The sequence below is a fragment of the Panthera leo genome, chromosome B1, assembly GCF_018350215.1.
Source record: "Panthera leo isolate Ple1 chromosome B1, P.leo_Ple1_pat1.1, whole genome shotgun sequence".
NCBI lineage: Eukaryota > Metazoa > Chordata > Mammalia > Carnivora > Felidae > Panthera > Panthera leo.
This window is the reverse complement of record NC_056682.1, coordinates 127,340,397-127,359,498: the sequence shown is the minus strand read 5'-3', so window position 1 is coordinate 127,359,498 and position 19,102 is coordinate 127,340,397. Positions and strand designations below refer to the sequence as shown.

The following is a 19,102-nucleotide window of genomic DNA, read 5'->3' as shown; positions in this document are numbered from 1 at the left end:
AAGAACGCTCAGAGGCATAGTCAATCATTTGATGATTCAAAGTTATCCACGAAACACCAGTACTCCATCCTCATGGTGAGCGTAAGCACAGGCATCTGATAAAGAGGGAGCCAGAAAGGAAGGATTACACAGTGACCTAGACAATAGTGTCATGTCAGTGTTAGGATCAGATCAGCTGATTACAATGGCTGATTGTACTGCTCCTGGTGAAAGTTATTTGGAAAATTTGAATGAGTAATCCTCTCTCATTCATCACAGGAATGACTCTTGGTATGAATCTAGTCATTCCTGGAAACAATTGTAGAATCACAAAGCCAGATAGGATTTTATGAGAATTCACTGATCTGTTTCTTACCTTGAGATAAAACCCACATGCCACCAAGTCCTCTAGGCAACTGAGATTTGGTTTACTCTTTGAGAAAAATAAGACCCATTCATTCATTCAACAAATATTTATTATTTGTGACTTGTATAGGTGCTGGGTGTCCATCAGTAAATAAATCAGGCAAAAATCACTGCCTTTGTGGAACATGCAGTTTAATAGAGCAATATAAGTGATTCCAGTAATCCTTGTTGGCTTTATATATATTTGACGTTGCTTTGCTCATATTATAAGAAACTATCCACAAATAGAACTAATCACTAAAAAGCTGTGAGTTGTGAGAAAAGAGTTTAGAATTTATTTGCATTAATCCCTTACTTGAAATAAAAGCTAGGCCTTCAAACACCCAGGCCCATGTTCTTTACTTTTTGCCCACTCCTTTAAAAATATCTTCCTTTTCCTACATTGACGTAGTTATAGAATGCATTCACAAAACCTAACACAACTTCTATGTAATTAGCAATAAATCTTTTAGTTCCACATGACAGAAACCCACTTGAATAGCTGAAGCAAAAAAAAAAAAAAAAAAAAAAAAAAAGTGGAGGGGAGTTATGCAAATAAATTTTAGTTTTTCAAGAACCCAAAACACAAATGCGGCTACACTTAGGAAATGAGCGCTCAAACACCGTTAGGACTGTCTATGTGTCCCTTGCTTTATTCTTCTCTGAAAACGAATCTTATTGAGGTCAGAATCACCTAGTGGTTTCTGGTGCTAAACTGCCTGGGTTCAAATCCTGATGATTTCACTTTCAAGCCGAGTAACTTGGAACAGGTCAATAATCTCTCTAATCCTCAATTTCCTCATGTGTTAAAATTAGGATCATTAATAGTATCCGCTTAATAGGATTATAGCAAAAAAGTAAATCAAATAATATCCAGGGCTTTGGTACAATGCCTGCCTCATAGAAAGTCTTCAGTAAATGTGAACTGTCATTATAAAGTAAATGTCAAGGGCTGAGCTGGGGAGAGCTGAGCTGCCTGGTATGGGACTAGTCAATTGAGACAACAAGCCAAAATGAAAGTCAATTTAGCCTTTATTCACTTACTGCCATAGGAAAAGCAAGTCTGGAAAGAAAGTCCTGGCTCTCCCAGGGTCCTCTATTTTCATACAGAATGACAACATGAGAGTCAGATGTATCAACACACAGTGGGGGGGGGGGGGGGGGGGTATTGTCTCACTGCTGGAGGGGACCCTGAGGCTCCTGCAGGCTTATGGTCTAGTGCAGGGGTGAGGAGGAGGGAAAGGAAGAAAGGAAGGGCTAGGAATGGAAAAGTACTGGGTATTAAGTTAGAATATAAATATGTCTTCAGGGCTACTACCCCCTCCCTAAACTGGGATGATCTCAGCAGAGACTCCTGGGGAAGGCCTCAGGCCAAGGCCCAGATAGAGAGGCCTCTGAATGGAGGTTCCTGGGCCAACCCAGCAGATACTGCCTAAAAATATGGCCAGCCAAAGGGACCTGAGTTCGTGACTGCAACTCCCTTCAATAGGCCTGTCAAGTAAAGCCACCTTAATTGCCTGCAGTCAGGCCTAAAAAATCATTCATACATTTTTGGCCAGGAGCCGTACTCTTCAAGAGGATTTTGCATTGTTGAGAGGGCTTTCCCCTCCCCACTAGGTAATGTTTTATCCCCTCAAGTTTCAACAGTTTATATTTCATGGGTATTTTGTGGTTCTTCTTTTCATGAGATAGTATAGGTATACGTCTTAAAATGAGTCTTAGAATATAAGAAGCCCCCATCATAGGTTATGTTTTACTCTTATTGTTGCTCTAGTTGTTGTTGTTATATAACTGTTCAAATGGTAGGACTAGTATGATGACTTATTTTATTCTCTACCAGGTTAGGTAATGCCATCATTCCTCATACTGAAGGCTTCTGAAAAGCATTCCTCGATCTCTATTATGTAGAGCTTATCCTCTCTGCACCCAGGAAGAATGAGATTTGCAAGTCTACATTTCCAAAAACAAACAAACAAAATTCAGTAGCAGGCAGCAAAGCATCGTGGCTATATATTGAGATCCCCATTTAAGGCACTGTTTAAGAAATAGTCAACAATCCCTGCAAGATGTGTTAAGTTTCCTCTTTAAAAATCATCTAAATTTGTTCATTATTCAATAAACATGGAAGTCCTACTTTGGGCCGAGAAATATGTATTTAAGAAGGTGGTGAGGAGACAAATACAGTAATTTTTCCTGATTTCATGGAAACTCACAGATAACTGGTGTGATAAATGTTAATGTATAAAAGAGAGGAACATGATCCCATCCTGGAGGGACATGAGCTAACCTAGGGGGTGGAAACAGGTAGTCAGGGAAGGTTGATACTAACCTATAGATGTTTACATTGAGATCCAAAAGATGAGTAAGAGTGAATTCAGGAATTCTTTGAAGAATGGCATGTATCTAGTATTCTTCCCATTAAGGAAAACTGTATATTCAAAACCATTGGTTCACAAATTTGGCTGTACTTTAGAATCATCTTGGAAACTAACAGATACCAATGCCTGTATCTCATGCCCAGAAATTCTGATTTAATTGGCATGGCATATAATTTGGCATTGTTTTTATTTGTTTTCATTTTTAACTCCCAAGTAGTTCTGATCTACTTCAGTGTTTCAGAAACAACGTTTAAATCCTTAAGGCAGGAGGTTGATGTCTAGCTCAAGAAACTGAAGGAAGACTAGTATGGTTGGAGTTCAAAAACAGAGAGAATATGATGTGGCATGAAATAGTAAATGTAAAGTGACAAATCACACAGGTCTTGGCTGGCCACATTAGAAGTTTGGTCTTTCTCTTGATAACAATGGAAAACTTTGGAAAGATTTTAAGCAGAAGGCATCATATCTAAATTTATATTTATGTTGCAATGTAGAGTGAAGATGGTAAAAAAGAAGCAGTGAAGTTAGCCTGGACTAGGGTGGTGGCAAGGAGATGGAGTTAAATGGATTTGAGCGTTTGTTTTTGGAGGTGAAATTAGCAGATGGCAATGGATTAGATATGCATGCTTGTAAAACAAATTTGTCAATTTCTGGCTATTGGAAGAATGATGGTAGGGGGTAGATTATGAGTTTAATCTTTTAGATATTTGAAGTGCCTTTGAGATATCTAAGCAGAAACATCGAAGAGATAGTAGAATATAAAGAGAAGTCTAAACTTGAGATTTTAGATTGGGAACAAAGATCTACAGTTCAATAGCAATGTTTACATTAAACTTTGTGAGTGCGCATTAACCTGGTAATTTCAAAACCTAATTATTTTACTTGTGAAAACACCGTGATAGGCACTGGGCACACAAAGGTGATTAAAGTGGTGCTCCTGTCCTTAAGTGGTTAATTATTTAATGGACAAGATAAGAAAGACAGAGAATTCTAATGTAGTTTTAAAATTAAGAGTCCCCCTTTAAAACATCTCAAGATAGAAAAGAATGAAAGAGAAGATAATCCAGCAACTTTTATCAGGTTGTAACCACTAAATGCTAAAATATTATTAGAAAAAAATTCTTTTTTTAAGAATTTTTTTAATGCTTATTTATTTTGGGGGGAGAAAGCAAGAAACAGTGTGAGTGGGGGAGGAGCACAGAGACAGGGAGACATAGAATCTGAAATAGGCTCCAGGCTCTAGGCTCTGAGCTGTCAGCACAGAGTCCGATGCAGGGCTTCAACACACAAACCGTAAGATCACGACCTGAGCCAAAGTCAACACTTAACCAACTGAGCCACCGAGGGCACCCCAGAAAAAAAAAATTCTGACCAGAAAGAAAAGGAAAGCTAATAGAATATGAGTGAGGGGAATCACCCCTGAAGAATCACAAAAATTGGCAAGGGTACAATATGATAGCAGGACACTATCTCAGACAGAGGATGTTTTGTTTTTTCATTCAATTTGAACTGGAGAGGCAAAAAAGAAGGAGTAGAAGGAGGAGGCAGAGGAGGAGGAAAAGGGGGAAGGGGAGGAGGAAGAAGAAGAGGGATTAGGAGGATAGGAGGGGAGGGAGAAGGAGACGAAGAAGGAGGAGGTGGAGAAGAAGAGAAGGAAGAAGAGGACAGCAGAGATTTTATTGAATGAATTAATTTATCAGTTGTTTATTAGGACCTACCAAGTACCAATACAGTGATAAGGGCCATGGGTGCAAGAATAGACAAGGTAGGCATTATTCTGGATTCACAGAGTTTATAGCCTCCTATCTTATTTCAAACAAGAAAAATAAAATTGCCTGTTTATTCGAGAAAGTGTCCCTAGCTAGCTTTTGCAAAAGAAGCCGGTAAAAATGATGCCTTCAACCAATAAGGTTAAGTAGCCATTCTATGAGATTGCATGGGTGTTTAAAGCAAGTTTTAGAGCAGTGCTTCTCAATCTTGGCTATAGGTTGAAATTGCCTGGAAAGCCATAAATAATACTGATGCCTGGATCCCATCCCTGGAGATTTGGACTTAATTGTTCTGAGTTTGAGCTGATACATCAGAAGTTTTAAAAACTTTCAGGTGATTCTAATATGCAGCCAGAGTTGAGAACCACAACTTTAGAGGCATGCTCCCTCACTGAAACCAGTAAGTGACTCCGAATGATGATGCTGAACCAGGAACAACAGTGCTGATTATATAGGAATGATAATAATAAACATTGCATTAGTCTTCATGTGCCAGGAATGCTTCTAAATATTTAACATATATTAAGTCAGTTAATAGTCTCACTAACCCTATGAAGAAGCCACTTTTATTGTTCCTGTTTGAGAGGTGAGAAAACTGGGGCCCAACAGCACATGCCCAGCAGGTATCAGAGTAGGTGCCTGAACCTAAGCAGTCTGGTTCCAGAGTTTCTGATCTTAGTGTCTATGATCTACTGCCTCTAAATATAGTATAATAATAATTTTAGACCAAGAAGAATGATAAAAAAGGGAAACTTATAATTGTAGAGTATTATTAAATCAGTCAAATGCCAGTTGATAACTGAAGAGTGGTTATTATGGCTGCATAAAACATCTTTGAGCTATTTTTTCGTGTGTGTGTGTGTGTGTGTGTGTGTATCTTCTCAAATTGCTATTTTGTGGAAATCAGCTAAATTCATCTTATTGCACATAGTATAGAAATTTTGTTTTCGGCATCAATACAGGGAAATGTAAGCAGTTGAGTCAGGTGATTTTTTTTTTCAAAGACATTTTCTCCTGAAGGAAACTCAAGTGCTAAGGCTATTTCATGTAATCTAAAGAAGGTCTACTACTTCATGGTAATGACCAAGCTGTAGGAACAGAATCTTAGGAGGAAATAATCATCCCCAAGGGGCAAGTCCTGCAAACTTAACCTGTTTTACAGGTGGAAATATCACACACACACACACACACACACACACACACACACACACACAAATATTATTGGAGGGATTACTGACACACTACATTCCTGTATATATCAAAGAAAAAACATTCCCATTTACCATTATGAAACATGCATCTGAGTCAACCTGCCATATGTATTTTTTTACACACTCTATCCCATTACAGAAGTAATATCGACCAAATAAATGCTGTGCATATCTACATGGTTAGCTCTCAGCTACTTTGCCTATGCCTCATTCTTCCTCTTCTTTCCTCTGAAGGCTGAGAAAGCAAATAAAGGAAATGTAGTGGCTGGCAGCACACAGCCTGCGGTACAGTGGGTATTTTGTATCCTGCAGCTGGAGCTTTGGTACTATGGCCAGGCTTCGTTTGTTCCATATGAATACAAGCTACTAAATGTAGAGAATCCATTTGGCATTCAATTAAGAGCTCTCTTGACTCCTGTTATTAAAGCCTATAACTATTAAGCGTAAAATTAAAGTTGAACAGTTCAGCTCTTTTTGACATTATAACACCGCCTGAAAAATAGTGATGCAAAACCAAGTCAAACGTCATCCTTTAAAGCCCATGGACAAATGAAAAGAGGACATATTGAAGGAAAAGAGTAAATATCTAAAACTTGGCCATTTGCTAATGACATAACACATGATGTTAGAAACGTATTACTGTTCCCATGCAAATACAGCAACCATTTTGTTGAACACAAGATACTACCTTGATTTTAACAGAGAGCTACAAAATTATTATTGCTAAAACTCCAGTGAAGGAAATAATTAAAGCATTAAGCATTTTTAAGGTTTTAAAGTGATTTTAAGCAATAACCAAAAAATACTATAGGAAATCAATATACCGTAATTGAAAGGAAATTGAATTGGTCCTTATTTTTTAATCCCTTCTAAATTTTCTCTAGACTGCCAGACCATGGGAGACAGTGAATCTTGTTTTGCCATCAGCAGTATGACTTTCTGTAAATCTCATGTGCTGCAGGGGCCACTTTTATTATTTTTTACTTAGAAAGTGCTCAGCTGAATAGATAGTATTATAAGATTTTGTGTGCATTATCTATATTAGTCCTTGGACTCATTGTTATAAAAAAAAGAAGAAGAAGAAGGAAAAGAAACAAAAACAAAAAACACAGCCAAGCACAAGCAACCTTCTCCACATATCCAGAAAAGCCAAGTTAATAGAATTTCAAACAATGAAGCCACAGAAGTTCTTAGATAAGCCTCACGCTTGAATTTAAATGGAATTCTTCTATTTTTTTCTTTTTTTCTTTTTAATCAAACACTATGCCAGTCAATCTTACTATGCTGCAAGGAATATGACCCATTGTAGATACAAATTCAGTTTGAATTTGTGTGAACTTCACTCATTTGTATTGCTTATTATTGGACGGAGCTATTACAATCAAACAGAATAGCTTGAAGGGAACCTCAGGGAGATGAGTGGATATGAACAGAAATTAAAGAATCTTAAAATTTGAAAATTCCTTCAAAAAGATGTGAATAATCAACATTTTCTATGTGTGTTGCTGTTGTTTCTTTCCTCGTTTATCTTCAGTATACATTTGGAGAAGCATCAACAGACCTTAAGATAAATGAAATGCATCCCACACTTATCTTTAGTATGTTGGTAACACAAAGTAGAGATTTCCAGAAATATTTTTGAGACTGTCTTGTCCGTTTCATTTATCTACTCCTTTCCTTATTCTACTCAACGCCTCTGGATGGCTTAAGTGAATAAAAGCACACTGGAAGGAGCACAGCCTCTCAATCCTCAGTTTTCTCTTCTGTAAAATGTAGATAATAATGTTACCTTTCTCACGGTGCTGTTTTGAGAACTAAATTAATCAATCTAAGTAAAGACCTTGGAGGACTGGTATATACTATGCACTATGTACACATTATATTTCTTTAATAAAAGTGGTAATTGTGATGATTTGCCTTTTAAACTGTATTGCCAAAATGTGAATTCGCTAGCTGTTATAGAGAGGCAGCTACTTAACCGGTCTGAGCTTTCTTTTTTTTTATTATAAAATAGGAATAATATTTTCTATACCTACCTCAAATAGATCACATTTATGAAAACAATTCATAAGCTATAAAACAGCACTGCAATTGAAGCACTGGAATCTGGACTTTTAGAAGCACTAGTTTAGGGGCACCTGGGTAGCTCAGTCAGTTAAGCATCTAATTCTTGATTTCGACTTCAATCATGATCTCACGGTTTGAGTTTGAGTCCTACATGAGGCGCCATGCACTGACAGTGCAGAGCCTGCTTGGATTCTCTCTCTCTATCTGTCTGCCCCTCCGCCACTTGCACTCTGTCTCCTGCTCTCTCTCCCTGTTCCTTTCTCTCTCTTTCTCTCTCTCAAAATAAATAAACTTAAAAATATATATTAAAAAATAAATAACAGTATTAGTTTAAATCCTAGTTTCATCTCTTAGTAGTTATGTGACTTGAGATGAGCCCTTAGTGTCTATACCTTGTTTTCTATTGTTATAAAATAATAATTGTAACACTACCTTGTCATGAAGTTTTTTTTTTTTTCATAAAGTTATTTTGAGGCTTAAATGAGATCATGTATGAAAAGCTTAGTATCAGGGCTAACACTTAGAAAGTATTCTGAAAAATGTAAAAGAAATAGTTCTAGTCAATATAAGAAATAAGTATTATTTTAATTTCTAAATAATTTTTTGTTGTGCTCCATTTTGATATGTGATAAGTAGATATATTTTATTTCTAGTTTTCAGATAATTTGTATTCTAAACTTTCACTATCTCAAAATTCAGTCTCTGAAACTCATAGTTCTTGGTGTCCATAGCTAATAGCTAACATTAAGTGTTAGAGTTTATGCATATGAAGGAAGAACTGAATTAAGTAAAAAGTGTCACCAAACCTGAAATCCAGACTGCTGTTATGATGAACAGGAATAACTTTACAAGTGCTATGATCAAAGGACATATGAGTCAGATAGCAAGAAAAGAGAGAGAGAATATAGAGATGGGAAAGACCTTCATCAGGTAGAGGAGACAATGATGTGTTGTAATATATATGAGAAAGAAGAAAGAATTTGGCCACATTTTTTTGTGGGTGAGAAAAAACATCATATATGGTCACATCATATATGTGTATAAATAATGTTTAAGTTATTGTCCAGGTCTGAAGACAAATGCTTTCTTATTGTTATTTCAAAAACCCAAATGTTTCAGTGCCTTAGAACTTTTAAACCATTGACTATATTTAGTTATGTTTAAAGGAAGACATAATTAAGAAGAAGCTGGAGATTATATATTTTTAAATATTTGTCCAGAGCATTGTTAAAAACAAACTGCTGAGCGAGTTTTGTTGTTATTCCAGTGGTAAATATTTTGACCAGTCCATATACCAAAATGCTATGATCAAGTTTGCATTAATAGATGGCATTTATTCAGGCAAACCGACAGTCAATTCACCAAGGCAGACAAAAAAAAAAAAAAAGAAAGAAATCCTTATATTTACTTTGGCAGCTTAGACATGTTTACCTTGAACAAGATGATGTCCTAAAAGCTATCCATTAAGCTTAGAATTAAGTAATAGAATTGTAGAAGGTGGACAGTGTGCTAGGTCTCCATTTATGGTTGTAAATCACTGTTTCCGCCAATACTAATTCATCTAAGAAAATAAAATCTTGAAAAGTTACTAGAAAAAGCGCACATCAAGGAATGTAATTGGGCATAGACTCTGGTTGACCTCAGAAGAGAACAAAAACTCAAAAGAAATTTCATAAGGTTTTAAATGTGACGAGAGGACTACAATATCTCTGATAATTAGACATGCAACACATTTGGATTTGCTAATGGGATCTAAGTTCTAATTAGACTTTTTAGGTAACTAAGAATGGCATACCATTGTATGAATTTAATGTGCTTTTAGAGTTGAAACCTACAATTAGCAGCCTTTTCCAAATTATTTTAATACAGGAAAAGCTGGCTTTTTGTTTATATTGTGACATACTTTCTCTTTAGATCTATGCACATTTCAGGTTTCTTAATTAAAGCCCTTTTGGGGACTCACAGAGAAACTTGAGTTTTAATAGGAAGCACCTAAATCTTTGATTTGTGAAGGAGACTTGCCAGTGTGTCAACAACTCTGGAAACCACAAACACAATGCAATACGAGGAAATAAATCAGCTTTCAGGAGGAAGCCACAGAAATAACCAGGGCTCCCTATAAACCATTCAGTCAATCAAAACAGTCTCCAAATATGACTGAAGGTCTGTTACATTTTTAAAGCATGCAAATATGGGTAGGTTCCCAAAAGTGAAGGCTCGTGGATCTGGTATCAGAATTAATAGCATGGCATTTCTTCCCAAGATGTGTATAATAGCATTCTTTGCAGCTTTGCTCACTGAGTTATCTGCTAATTCAAGTCACAACATCTCTTTTTTTTCTCTCATTTCAGAATTGAGAGTCATCAATTTTTATCCCCTTGTGATTTAGAGGCAGTGATTTTAAAAATGGTAGCCCTTAGATTTGGATGTTACAAGAGATAAGAACTGCATGAGGATGTAAAATTAAATCAGTATTTGGAGTGTAAAGAGCAGTGAATCATTGCAAGACTTTAAGGGAAAGGCTGCTGCCAAAATATCCCCAGGAAATTGATAGCACTGACAAAAAAGGCAAATTATATTGTTGTATGTACTATGAATATTTGAAAACAACAAAGCTATATCCATGACTTTTTCCCTCAACTAAAAGCAGTAACCCTTCTAACCGTATTAAAAATCTTGTAGTTTTTCTAGTAAAAGCAGTGTAATATCTAATTAAAACCATTGAAATTATAAGAAAATCTAACGTGTGCAATAACTGATCTATTAGAAAAGACATTATACTAAAATTATATGCACTATTATTTTTCCAATTAGTGCATAACTGGGATTGAGTTATTGGTGTATTTATAACTCCTTGTTAAGTCGTATGTCCTTAGTGAGTCTGCTAAAGCATATTGGATACTGTCATATGCCATAGAGTGATACTTAAAGGCAGGAAATGGAATTTCTGATTGCTTCATTTGCTATTAAAAAGAAAAACCTATTCAGGACCCTTCCTGTACCAGTTATTCTGAGAGACATCACACGATTTTCTGAAAGATCTTTGCCGAGGTGATTGGATTGTTCTTCAGTGAGGAAAGTGACCAAGCTATTTCATCTTTCAGCTTGGGTGCTGGAATCCTGTCACAGGGCTGAACGGGTCACTGACTGACAAGAAACTGGAGAATAACATGCGTGGAGTGGTTCTCCGTGTGGTGACTGTTCTGGTAAGTCTTATCGGAGCCTTGTGGTTTTGGCTTCTGGAAGTTACTGTATGCTTTGTTTTTCTATGTTTTATTAAGTCGTGCCATCATCTTAAAAGAGCATTTAACAAATCCTGACTATGCTTTCTAAGATATTGCAACGATCATATTTTCCAGCCTTCAATTTATATGGATCAGAGTCAGATTTTTGCAGGCTTTACTTTTAATTACAGTGCTTTCGTCAGTAACTTTCTCAGACACTTTAGGCCCAATTTCCATCCTTCTGCGGTTTCCTACACGTGGTAAAGTAAAGGTCTCCCTCAGGCATTCTCTCACTGTAAGCATGCACAAATGAGGGTAATCATGCCAAACAAGGGTAGAGTTGACCAAATGCAGTAATTTAGTAATACTAAAACATTGGCAGAATACAGTGCTTTTCTAGGAAGAACCTACTTCAAAGAAAGATCATCCAGTTGTTTAATAAATATTTATTGAGAATCAACTGTTTTTAAGCTCAGTGCTGATTACTGGGGACATTGATGAATGAAGAAATAGATGTGATTCTGTCTTTATGAAGCTTACCAACTATTGATTTTGTGAGTGTTACATGTAAATTCTGTGAACTATACATATAAAATAATTATTACAATTACATTCACTCAGAAAATCAAATGATAACTATTATCATTATTCTGTATATTATTTTCTCTTCTAATATACATAAAAAATTACATGTTGGTAGAAATATTTTAACCAGCAATATACTCAAATGGATACTGTGTAAATAGCCATACAGCAGGAAGATATGAATTTTCCCTTGCTATTTCTATGTGTTTAGGTTTGTGCTACTTTATAGTAAATTTCAAAATGTCCATAGTTGTGAACTTTTTCTTCAGAAAAGCCTACTTGTTTTTAAACTTGAAAAAAATTTTTTTCTATAGGCTAAATTATAGAATTAGTAGATGGAAGAAACACAGTCTTTTTGACAAATTGATGCCAACTGAGTATCAAAGTTTATAACAGCAATGGCTGCCCCTTATAAATTGTTTAATAACAGTTAAGTAGACTCCACATAATTTCATTATTTAAAAAAAGACCTGTGATATTCTCTATAAGACTACATTCAAATGAGTAGTCTATCCCCCTTTTTGGTACCGATAATTTATTCCTAGTTATTGTTTTGATAAGATGTTTGCTTCTTCACCAAATAATTACATTATGAATACTTGACAACTTGAAGGTAATGGTGCTTCTGTATGTGCCCAAGGCTGTGTTATGCATATGCATTGAAGTGCTAATACTAAAAAAAAAAAAAAAAAAAAAAAAGACATTTAAAGTGCAGTGAACTATTAATAGTCCTCTCTAGTTATTAACATGAAATCTCAGGAGACAACTTCAATAAAAAAAAATACACATGCTTTGTTTTTGTCTTTGAGATTCATATTTCTAAAGCAAGCTAGCTTCATTTAGTCACTAAGCAAATATTAATTTAATACTTTACTATACAATAGACTCGGTAATGGATATAAAATGAATAATACATATACCTATGTAATAGGTATATATATTCACCTTATAGGTATATTCATACCTCAAGATATACATAGAATCTTGTTGGGAGATGCATATACAAAATAATACAACCAAGAATTATTAACTACTTTCTATATGCCAGGTACTTTATGAAGTTTTTTGTCTGTATTATTTTATTGAGTCTTCACAGTATTTCCAAGAAATAGATAATTTTCTGATTCCAAGGATGAGGAAGAGGAAACTGGGACATACAGGAGTTGGTTGGAAAAAAATGTGGAGGATATACTGATAGTAAGTAGCAGAGATAGTTAGGATTCAACTCCAAGAAGTCTGACTGACCCTAGACCTCTTAATTTCTTCCCTCTTAACATTATACTGTACCCTTCTCTACTCTTCCTGTGATATGTGTGAGAATTGAGGTATCTATAGGATTTTACTTCACTTGAGAGTTAAAAATCCGTAACTCTGAGTAAGATGACAGTGAGTTTAATAGGAAACCTTCATATGGCCAATTATTTTAAATTCATTTCCAGGCTGAACAAAATGATTGCGATTTTGTGCATGAAATGGTATTACTCCTTTACACAGTGGTAATGCGTGCATGTCCCAGTCTCACCTTCATGACTAGTAATGGTCACTGTTACCTGTAAGATTAGCCCTGCACAGATCCCAAACATGGTTAGTGAGTGGAAATATGGAAACAGTGTTTCCCCAGGTCCTCTGTGAGGAAATGTGGATTTATCAGTTACGTAAAAGGTCCTTGCACTTGTTACTCTCCCAGAATATGCAGCCATTCTACTTAATAGTTTGGTAGGCTTACTGTTTCTTCCCATAATTCCTGTTTGAGTGGAAACCAGCCATGACTTTCTTATTTATTTCCTACAAACACTCTTCCAGTCCTGCTCTTACTTACATGGCCTCACAGGTTTCTACCACCGACACTAAGAATCACTGTCCCCTCAACCCACCCAGCAACTCCAAAATTTTGACTAAATCCTGAAACTTAGATTTGTTTTTTAATAAATTTGATTTGACCATATAAATGCCACTTTCTTGTATTCCATGTACTTGTTTTCAATGCTCTCAACAAGGGAGAAGGAGGAGGAAGGATTCCTGTGTAAAGCTTTTGAGGGGAGGTCTTTCAGGTTTTATTGCATCCTAACGGCAATCTGATCCCAGTGTGACACATACTTCCTTTAGTGCTGAGGACATTTCTGCTATAATGACACACGGGTTAATAAAATTGATTTTCTTTACCTAAATTTTTGAAGCCCCCATTCTTACCACTATTAATGATAGTTCATGGACTTAAAAGGAATAATCTGATAACTTATTTTTTATTTATTTACTTATTTTCAAGTTAGTTAACATACAGTGTAGCCTTGACTTCAGGAGTAGAATCCAGTGATTCATCACCCACATACATACACCACCAAGTGCTCATCCTGACAAGTGCCCTCCTCAATGCCCATCACCCATTTTCCCCACCTACATCAACCCTCAGTTTGTTCTCTGTATTTAAGAGTCTCTTGTGATTTTCTCTGATATTTATTTTAAATGAAATAATTCAGCACAATACCATGTATGATCCCATTAGAAAATAAATGGTACATACAAATGGTTAATTGGAAAGAGTCAAATAAAGGGATTATTAACAAGTATGCAAATAGGGTTGAGAAAAACAAGGGAAGATGGCACTTAGGAGGACGCAGGGCTCACCGCGCATCCTGCTGATCACTTAGATTCCACCTACACCAGCCTAACTAACCCAGAAAACCACCAGAAACTAGCAGAATGGAGTCTCCAGAGCCAAGCGCAGATGAGAGGCCCTCGGAAGAGGGTAGGAAGTGCGGAGAGGCGGTGCATGCTCCACAGACTGGCAGAAGGGAGCCGGGGCTGAAGGGCAGCCCGCCAGCCAAGCAGAGCCCCGAGTCTGGCTTGCAAAAGCAGAGGGGCTGGACAGAGTGTGTTCCGACAGCAAGCGGGACTTGCTTAGCATCTGGGAGGTCATAAGTTAACAGCTCTGCTTAGAAAGCAGGAAGGCTGGAGGACAAAGGGAGGGAGACTTGCTGAGCCCCGGGACGACAGAGCTCAGTTTGGCGGGGAACAAAGGCGCTCGCCAGCGCCATCTCCCTCGCCCATCCCCCACCCAAAATCCCAAAGGGAACCAGTTCCTGCCAGGGAACTTGCTTGCTCCGCGCAAACACCCAACTTGGTGCTTCTGTGGAGCCACCCCTCCAGCAGCGGGTCTGACTCCCTACCGCTGCCACAGGGCCCCTCCTGAAGTGGATCACCTAAGGAGAAGCGAGCTAAGCCTGCCCCTCCTGCCCCCTGCACCTTGCCTACCCACCCCAGCTAATACGCCAGATCCCAAGCTCCCCAAGCCTGCCAGTGTGCAAGTAGCCCAGACGGGCCACACCACCCCACAGTGAATCCTGCCCCTAGGAGAGGGGAAGAGAAGGCACACACCAGTCTGACTGTGGCCCCAGCAGTGGGCTGGGGGCAGACATCAGGTCTGACTGCGGCCCCGCCCACCAACGCAAGTTATACACCACAGCACAGGGGAAGTGAGCTTCAGGTCCACACCACTCCAGGGACTATCCAAAATGACCAAACGGAAGAATTCCCCTCAGAAGAACTCCAGGAAATAAAAACAGCTAATGAACTGATCAAAAAGTATTTAAACAATATAACAGAAAGTGAATTTAGAATAATAGTCATAAAATTAATCGCTGGGCTTGAAAACAGTATAGAGGACAGCAGAGAATCTCTTGCTACAGAGATCAAGGGACTCAGGAACAGCCAGGAGGAGCTGAAAAACGCTTTAAACGAAATGCAAAACAAAATGGAAACAACGACGGCTGGGATTGAAGAGGCAGAGGAGAGAATAGGTGAACTAGAGGATAAAGTTATGGAAAAAGAGGAAGCTGAGAAAAAGAGAGATAAAAAAATCCAGGAGTATGAGGGGAAAATTAGAGAACTAAGTGATGCACTAAAGAGAAATAATCTACGCATAATTGGTATCCCAGAGGAGGAAGAGAGAGGGAAAGGTGCTGAAGGTGTACTTTAAGAAATAATAGCTGAGAACTTCCCTGACCTGGGGAAGGAAAAAGGCATTGAAATCCAAGAGGCACAGAGAACTCCCTTCAGACGTAACTTGAATTGATCTGCACGACATATCGTAGTGAAACTGTCAAAATACAAGGATAAAGAGAAAAATCTGAAAGCAGCAAAGGATAAACGTGCCCTAACTTATAAAGGGAGACCTATAAGACTCGTGACTGATCTCTCTTTTGAAACTTGGCAAGCCAGAAAGGATTGGCATGATATCTTCAATGTATTAAACAGAAAAAATATGCAGCCGAGAATCCTTTATCCAGCAAGTCTGTCATTTAGAATAGAAGGAGAGATAAAGGTCTTCCCAAACAAACAAAAACTGAAGGAATTCGTCACCACTAAACCAGCCCTACAAGAGATCCTAAGGGCGATCCTGTGAGACGAAGTACCAGAGACATCACTACAAGCATAAAACATACAGACATCACAGTGACTCTAAACCCATATCTTTCTATAATAACACTGAATGTAAATGGACTAAATGCGCCAACCAAAAGACATAGGGTATCAGAATAGATAAAAAAAACAAGACCCATCTATTTGCTGTCTACAAGAGACTCATTTTAGATCTGAGGACACCTTTAGATTAAGAGTGAGGGGATGGAGAACTATTTATCATGATCCTGGAAGCCAAAAGAAAGCTGGATTAGCCATACTTATATCAGACAAACTAGACTTTAAATTAAAGGCTGTAACAAGAGATGAAGAAGGGCATTATATAATAATCACAGGGTCTATCCACCAGGAAGAGCTAACTATTATAAATGTCTGTGCGCCGAATACAGGGCCCCCAAATATATAAAACAATTACTTACAAACATAAGCAACCTTATTGATAAGAATGTGGTAATTGCAGGGGACTTTAACACTCCACTTACAGAAATGGATAGATCATCTAGACACACGGTCAATAAAGAAACAAGGGTCCTGAATGACACATTGGATCAGATGGACTTGACAGATATATTTAGAACTCTGCATCCCAAAGCGACAGAATATACTTTCTTCTCGAGTGCACATGGAACATTCTCCAAGATAGATCATATACTGGGTCACAAAACAGCCCTTCATAAGTTTACAAGAATTGAAATTATACCATGCATACTTTCAGACCACAATGCAATGAAGCTTGAAATCAACCACAGGAAAAAGTCTGGAAAACTTCCAAAAGCATGGAGGTTAAAGAACACCCTACTAATGAATGAGTGGGTCAACCAGGCAATTAGAGAAGAAATTAAAAAATATATGGAAACAAACGAAAATGAAAATACAACAATCCAAACGCTTTGGGATGCAGCAAAGGCAGTCCTGAGAGGAAAATACATTGCAATCCAGGCCTATCTCAAGAAACAAGAAAAATCCCAAATACAAAATCTAACAGCACACCTAAAGGAAATAGAAGCAGAACAGCAAAGGCAGCCTAAACCCAGCAGAAGAAGAGAAATAATAAAGATCAGAGCAGAAATAAACAATATAGAATCTAAATAAACTGTAGAGCAGATGAACGGAACCAAGAGTTGGTTTTTTGAAAAAATAAACAAAATTGACAAACCTCTAGCCAGGCTTCTCAAAAAGAAAAGGGAGATGACCCAAATAGATAAAATCATGAATGAAAATGGAATGATTACAACCAATCCCTCAGAGATACAAACAATTATCAGGGAATACTATGAAAAATTATATGCCAACAAATTGGACAACCTGGAAGAAATGGACAAATCCTAAACACCCACACTCTTCCAAGACTCAATCAGGAGGAAATAGAAAGCTTGAACAGACCCATAACCAGCGAAGAAATTGAATCGGTTATCAAAAATCTCCCAACAAATAAGAGTCCAGGACCAGATGGCTTCCCAGGGGAGTTCTACCAGACGTTTAAAGCAGAGATAATACCTATCCTTCTCAAGCTATTCCAAGAAATAGAAAGGGAAGGAAAACTTCCAGACTCATTCTATGAAGCCAGTATTACTTTGATTCCTAAACCAGACAGAGACCCAGTAAAAAAAGAGAACTACAGGCCAATATCCCTGATGAATATGGATGCAAAAATTCTCAATAAGATATTAGCAAATCGAATTCAACGGCATATAAAAAGAATTATTCACCATGATCAAGTGGGATTCATTCCTGGGATGCAGGGCTGGTTCAACATTTGCAAATCAATCAACGTGATATCACATTAATAAAAGAAAAGATAAGAACCATATGATCCTGTCAATCGATGCAGAAAAGGCCTTTGACAAAATCCAGCAACGTTTCTTAATAAAAACCCTCGAGAAAGTCGGGATAGAAGGAACATACTTAAAGATCATAAAAGCCATTTATGAGAAGCCCACAGCTAACATCATCCTCAATGGGGAAAAACTGAGAGCTTTTTCCCTGAGATCAGGAACACGACAGGGATGCCCACTCTCAACGCTGTTGTTTAACATAGTGTTGGAAGTTCTAGCATCAGCAATCAGACAACAACAGGAGATCAAAGGCATCAAAATTGGCAAAGATGAAGTCAAGCTTTCGCTTTTTGCAGATGACATGATATTATACATGGAAAATCTGATAGACTCCACCAAAAGTCTGCTAGAACTGATACATGAATTCAGCAAAGTTGCAGTATACAAAATCAATGTACAGAAATCAGTTGCATTCTTATACACTAACAATGAAGCAACAGAAAGACAAAGAAACTGATCCCATTCACAATTGAACCAAGAAGCATAAAATACCTAGGAATAAATCTAACCAAAGATGTAAAATATCTGTATGCTGAAAACTATAGAAAGCTTATGAAGGAAATTGAAGAAGATATAAAGAAATGGAAAGACATTCCCTGCTCATGGATTGGAAGAATAAATATTGTCAAAATGTCAATACTACCCAAAGCTATCTACACATTCAATGCAATCCCAATCAAAATTGCACTAGCATTCTTCTCGAAACTAGAACAAGCAATCCTAAAATTCATATGGAACCACAAAAGGCCCCGAATAGCCAAAGTAATTTTGAAGAAGAAGACCAAAGCAGGAGGCATCACAATCCCAGATTTAGCCTCTACTACAAAGCTGTCATCATCAAGACAGCATGGTATTGGCACAAAAACAGACACATAGACCAATGGAATAGAATAGAAACCCCAGAACTAGACCCACAAACGTATGGCCAACTCATCTTTGACAAAGCAGGAAAGAACATCCAATGGAAAAAAGACAGTCTCTTTAACAAATGGTGCTGGGAGAACTGGACAGCAACATGCAGAAGGTTGAAACTAGACCACTTTCTGACACCATTCACAAAAATAAACTCAAAATGGATAAAGGACCTGAATGTGAGACAGGAAACCATCAAAACCCTAGAGGAGAAAGCAGGAAAAGACCTCTCTGACCTCAGCCGTAGCAATCTCTTACTCGACACATCCCCAAAGGCAAGGGAATTAAAAGCAAAAATGAATTACTGGGACCTTATGA

The 19,102-nt window shown here is 37.4% G+C and overlaps 1 protein-coding gene across 2 annotated transcripts in view; it reads left to right on the top strand.

The window, feature by feature from the left end:
• Window positions 1–19,102, top strand: part of GRID2 (glutamate ionotropic receptor delta type subunit 2) — a 1,444,174-nt gene that overhangs the window by 1,053,987 nt on the left and 371,085 nt on the right. For both annotated transcript variants that reach the window (XM_042935882.1, XM_042935881.1), the window contains one exon: window positions 10,914–11,015. In XM_042935882.1, coding sequence (XP_042791816.1) covers window positions 10,914–11,015 — 102 coding nt within the window. The remainder of the gene's footprint in view (window positions 1–10,913; window positions 11,016–19,102) is intronic.